The 5,014-nt window shown below is 45.0% G+C and overlaps 2 protein-coding genes across 2 annotated transcripts in view; both read right to left on the bottom strand.

Annotated features, from left to right (window-relative positions):
• Window positions 1-268: 268 nt before the first annotated feature.
• On the bottom strand, window positions 269-2,022 carry LOC310710443 (actin-like). The gene has a single exon (XM_083511311.1). It carries the CDS (start codon window positions 1,519-1,521, stop codon window positions 397-399), a length of 1,125 nt encoding a protein of 374 aa, XP_083367437.1. The 5' UTR covers window positions 1,522-2,022; the 3' UTR covers window positions 269-396.
• Window positions 2,023-4,287: 2,265 nt separating this feature from the next.
• LOC310711086 (actin-1-like) overlaps window positions 4,288-5,014 on the bottom strand; it is a 5,451-nt gene continuing 4,724 nt past the window's right edge. Inside the window, exon 2 of the mRNA XM_083512559.1 lies at window positions 4,288-5,009. Coding sequence (XP_083368685.1) covers window positions 4,419-5,009 — 591 coding nt within the window. The 3' untranslated portion in view covers window positions 4,288-4,418. The remainder of the gene's footprint in view (window positions 5,010-5,014) is intronic.

The following is a 5,014-nucleotide window of genomic DNA, read 5'->3' as shown; positions in this document are numbered from 1 at the left end:
ATTCTCTGGATATTTATGGCGAATGGCAAAGAACCAAGGCCCTGTGGGCATACTGTAGAATCTAAGGTGGTTGACTCTCTGGGGTTTAAAAGTCTGGCAAACAAACAATTTTGCCTTTCTAGCCATTTTAAATACACTCCCCTCCTCCCCAGCTTATAAAAAACAACTTAACAGGGTCGTCAAAAATATACCAAACAAGGGGTCTTTCTTTAAGCAAGCACACAAGGGACCTTTTCTTACCATGCTATATAAAACTGCAACACATTGATCCTTTGTGAAAAGTTTTACTAGCCACTCCCCAGCTGTTCCGATTGACTATTTTTCTTTTTTGGTTTTTGGTTGTGTGTGTGTGTGTGTCGTTTTTTCCCTCCTTTTCTAGTTGGCCATTAATTCATCTCAGAAGCATTTCTTCTGCAATACAGTTGGGCCAACCTCCTTGTACTCCTGCTGGGTCACCCACATGTCTCTAAACGAAGCCAAGCTGGTAAGCACTGACGCTCCGATCCAAACAGAGTGCATCCTATCTGCGGGTGCTTCCACCTTTGCCGGCATGCCTTTGGGTGCGAGTGCTCGAAGCTCCTTCAGAAGCCGTTCCCTTAGGCCAGAGAAGAGTGTGGACCCACCCGCCATGATCACATTCCTCCAGATGCTCTGGTGGATGCTCCCGTCGCAGTTGGAAATGCTGTCCAAGATCATCTGGTGAATTCCTGGTGCTGAAAGTCCTGCATCTGCTGGTTTAAAGAGGGACTCTGGGGCTCTGAAGAGCTGGTCTCCAATCTGGACAGGGTTTCCATCCGGAAGGATATATTTATGAACCAAGGTTTTGCCCTTTTGATAGTCAGGATCTAAAGCTACGTAGCATAGGTTCTCCTTGATGTCCTTCACTATCTCCTTCTCGGCAGAGCTCAAGAAGCTGTGGCCGCTCTCTAAGAGAAGCGTCGTCAGGTACCTGGTGATATCCCGGCCGGCAAAATTCATCCTGGAAATGGCATGAAGCAGACAATGGCCTTTGTAGACGGGGACAGTCAGAGTGACGCCATCTCCACTATCTAAGACTAAACCTGTTGTGCGAGCGGAGGCATAGAGGGCCATCAAAGCTTGCAGGCCCACAAACATGGCAGGTACATGGAAGTTCTCAAACATGATCTCTGTCATTTTTTCTCTGTTTGGCACTGGGTTCAGTGGGGCCTCTGTCACCAGCACGGGTCTCTCGTGGGCTCTTATTCTGAGCCCGCGTCTGTAGATGTACCTCCAGATCTTCTCCATGTCATCCCAGGATGTTACTATTCCATGTTCCACAGGGTATTTAAAAGACAAGATACCTCTCTTGGCTTGGGCTTCTTTGCCAACATAAGACTCCCTCTGGACAGGACCAAACATGATCGCTTGCGACTTGGGGTAGCCGACTACTGTAGCAACAACTGTTCTTGGTGCCTGTTCTCCAGAGAACCCTGCCTTACATAGCCCAGACCCATTGTCAATAATGACGGCTGGAAGATCTGCCTTTGCGTGGTGAGACATGCCCAAAGATGAAGGAGCAGGATTTTCAACCACTTTACCGTCTTTCTTTGTGGATGGAACACTGGGCCATCAATATTCTAGATCTCTAGGTGTCACAAAAAGGGAAGTTTCCCCCTTTTCCCGTTCCTCTAGTGGCTTTTTAAATATACAAACATGTTGCATATGCTTCAGGAAACAGATTCTCCTCCAAGAAACTGTAAGATGGTTTTGGATGACGAAGAGCATCAGAAATGGGTGTTCAGAGTTGATGAACAGCTGTTTTTCAATTCCCGTCTCAAGAAGGAAGGTTCAGAGCACCATGGACATGGGGAACCATGGTGTCTCTGCCTCCCAGACAGCCTGGAATATCAGGAAGGATTTTCTGTTCACAAATGCCCAGTAAAGAATGGAGGCTGAACCATTGTCTTACCCCTTGTGAAATTCCCACACCAGCTTGGAAAGCTCTCACTAACACAACACAGTTGTTTTCATTCTTGCCTTCACTGTTCAGCCCACATGGAGGTGGTCATTCAGGTGACATCAGAAATGCATCGTGATGTCAAAAAGGGGCAGTGAAATAGCATACCAGTGGAAGAGTTATATTCACCCTACAAAGCAAAGGCATTATAAAGAAAATGTCCTTTTGGGTTATGTCCAGTGCTCATCCTACTCAGGGTAGACCCATTGAAATCAAAGTCATGATAGGGGTTCATCAATTTCCAATACATTTACTCTGAGTAGAACTTAGTTGGCTACTACCAACTTTAAGGGTCAAAACAAAGCCATCCCTAAAATCAGTGTGATGATTCAGACTCCTTGTTAGATGTAACCAAAAATTATTTCATTTGTAAATAAAGAGCAACTGGTTCAATGTTTTCCCAAAGGATATCTATATTATGGTCAGATAAACTTATGGTATTAGGAGTAGGGAACATTTTTGAGCCCCAGGACTTCTGTGCAACCTTTGGGAGGTGAACACATGCACGAGTTGGGTGGGGTCAGAGTCAAAATTGGGAGAGCCACAAATCCAATTTTACCTTTGTACAGGCTAGTTTCTACACACAGTCACACACGCCTCTATCCAGAGAATGCATTATCAGACCTCAATGACATTTTCCAGCCATTCAAAACACACAGGGTGTGAAACAGGACCAGTGAAGGGGTGTGGCCTGGGGAGAAGGGGGTGTGGTCTAGTGAGAGTTCTGAAGACAAGAGGTCTGAGGGGCCTAGAGGAGGAGAAGGATGAGGAGGAGGAGTTTGAATTTGATATCCCGCTTTATCACTACCCGAAGGAGTCTCAAAGCGGCTAACATTCTCCTTTCCCTTCCTCCCCCACTACAAGCACTCTGTGAGGTGAGTGGGGCTGAGAGACTTCAAAGAAGTGTGACTAGCCCAAGGTCACCTAGCAGCTGCATGTGGAGGAGCGGAGACGCGAACCTGGTTCCCCAGATTATGAGACTACCACTCTTAACCACTACACCATACTGGTGTTTGGCCCTTAGTCTGAAGTTCTCCACAGCTAGTATGCCAGTTAAGTCTCATTATAATGATATTACGACTCTTGTCTTTCGAAGCAGGATACAAAGCTAAGAATAGACCATTGTAATTAATGAACCTAAGTTGTCCATGTCTATGAAAACCCATCAGTTAAATTGGAGTAGGACTAACATTGGACACAACCCAGCTGCACTGGTCTCATTCAGATATAATGGCACATCGGGGATGGAGAACCTGCAGTCCTCCAGATGTGGTTGGACTACATGTGCTATGACCATGTGCTATGCTAGCTAGGGCTGCTGGGAGATGGAGGACAACAACATCTGGAGGGTTCATAGGCTCTCCACCGTTGTGCTGCAGTTCAGGGCCACACGCACAAGTCAGTTCCCCTTTCCCAAACATTAATATGGCTGCCTTTTTGAGATATTCAAAGGGCAGAGGAACCAAAACTCTTTCCTGGGAGCAGTAGGGAAGAATGATCACCACATTCCAAGGTCGGATTCCCAGACCACTCAAGGTCTTAGGGGCGGGAGATTCTATCAGTTTTTCATTTTCCCATTCTTTAGTTCAGTTTGACATATTCCCACAACACTTTGCTTTTTAAAAAACGAAGAACAAGTTCACCCCAAATGCTCATTTTTGCATGCTTTTCTCCTAATAAATGTGCAAGAGGTGTGGAGGGTGGCAACACGAAAATGGGCCTTTTCAGTGGTGGCTCCCTGTTTGCGGAATGCTCCCCCCAAGGAGGCTCACCTGGTTGCCATCATTATATAACTTTAGGCACCAGGCAATTATCTATGGCTTTCTTGGGTGGGTGGGATGTTTTAATCTATTTTTTTTTAAAGTATTTTCATTTAGATTTTCAATGTATGTTTGAGTTTATTTTTTGCTTAAAATATTGTAAGTTGCTTTGAGTTGCAATGGCAAAAAAAAGACTAATAAATTTAATAGATAATAATAATCATCATCTTTTGGAAGCAATGTCCTCTAACACAATGCATCTTCACATGTTGTTTCAGTAATATATACATTTTTCTGTATCACACTTTCCTAATATTCTTTTTGCATACCTTTTTTGAGTTGGAGAATGCAACACAACGGTCCAAGAAATGAGGATTTCAAAGGAGAGCTGCATTTTAGTTCACATATTGGATTCAAGGTGAGCAAATTAGGTAGGTCCACAGCAGAATGTGGACTGAATGAATTTCTACCCAATCCCTGGTAGGACCACGAAGAATGAAGCCATATTTAAGGCAACTGGGCAAGGAAATGATTGACACAAACCTCATGTGACTTGTTAGAACCTGCAAAGGCATTTTTATTTCAACCTCTGAAAGAGGTGAATGCATTGCTTTAAAGTAGCTGTAGCTGTTGATGGTTGTTTACAGGTATAGTATGTGATGCAAAATCCCAAGTCCTCCTTAATAGCATCTTCTCTGGACAACATTTGGTCCAAACTCTCTGTAGTCTGAAGCAGTGACCCACATTTGCTTGAAGCTGCTCAGGGATGTAATGATGGAGGCCCCGATCCATGTTGAGAACCACCGATCTGGGGGTGCTATGACCTTTATGGGAACCCCTTGAGGGACTTGAGCTTCGAGCCCTTTAAAGACCCTCTCATCTAACCCTGGAAAGAGCGAGGAACCTCCTGAGAGCAACACGTTGCTATAGAGCATGCTGCGGATGGTGGGGTCACATTTTTTGATGCTCTTGGCAATCATTTTGTGGAGGCCTTGCCCACTTCTCTTAATGCTGCTGGGTGTGAAAAGGATCTCTGGAGCTAGGAAAAGAGCATCACCAATTTTGATCCTGTTGCCATCAGGAAGTTCATACTCCTTTGGGTAGTCCTCAGACCTCTTGTTCTGCTCATGGTGGGCATCCAGGGCTACGAAGCACAACTTCACTTTGATGTCTTCCACAATGTTGTTCCCTTCGGGGAAATTTCTGAAGTATTGCCTGTTTTCCAGAAGTAATTCCCTCAAGTACTCAGTGATGTCCTCTGCCGCCAATATCCAAC

Source organism: Podarcis liolepis (assembly GCF_965112155.1).
Source record: "Podarcis liolepis genome assembly, chromosome: 7".
Lineage (NCBI taxonomy): Eukaryota > Metazoa > Chordata > Lepidosauria > Squamata > Lacertidae > Podarcis > Podarcis liolepis.
Note: the sequence above shows the minus strand (reverse complement) of the source record. Positions and strands in the feature narration are given on the sequence as shown.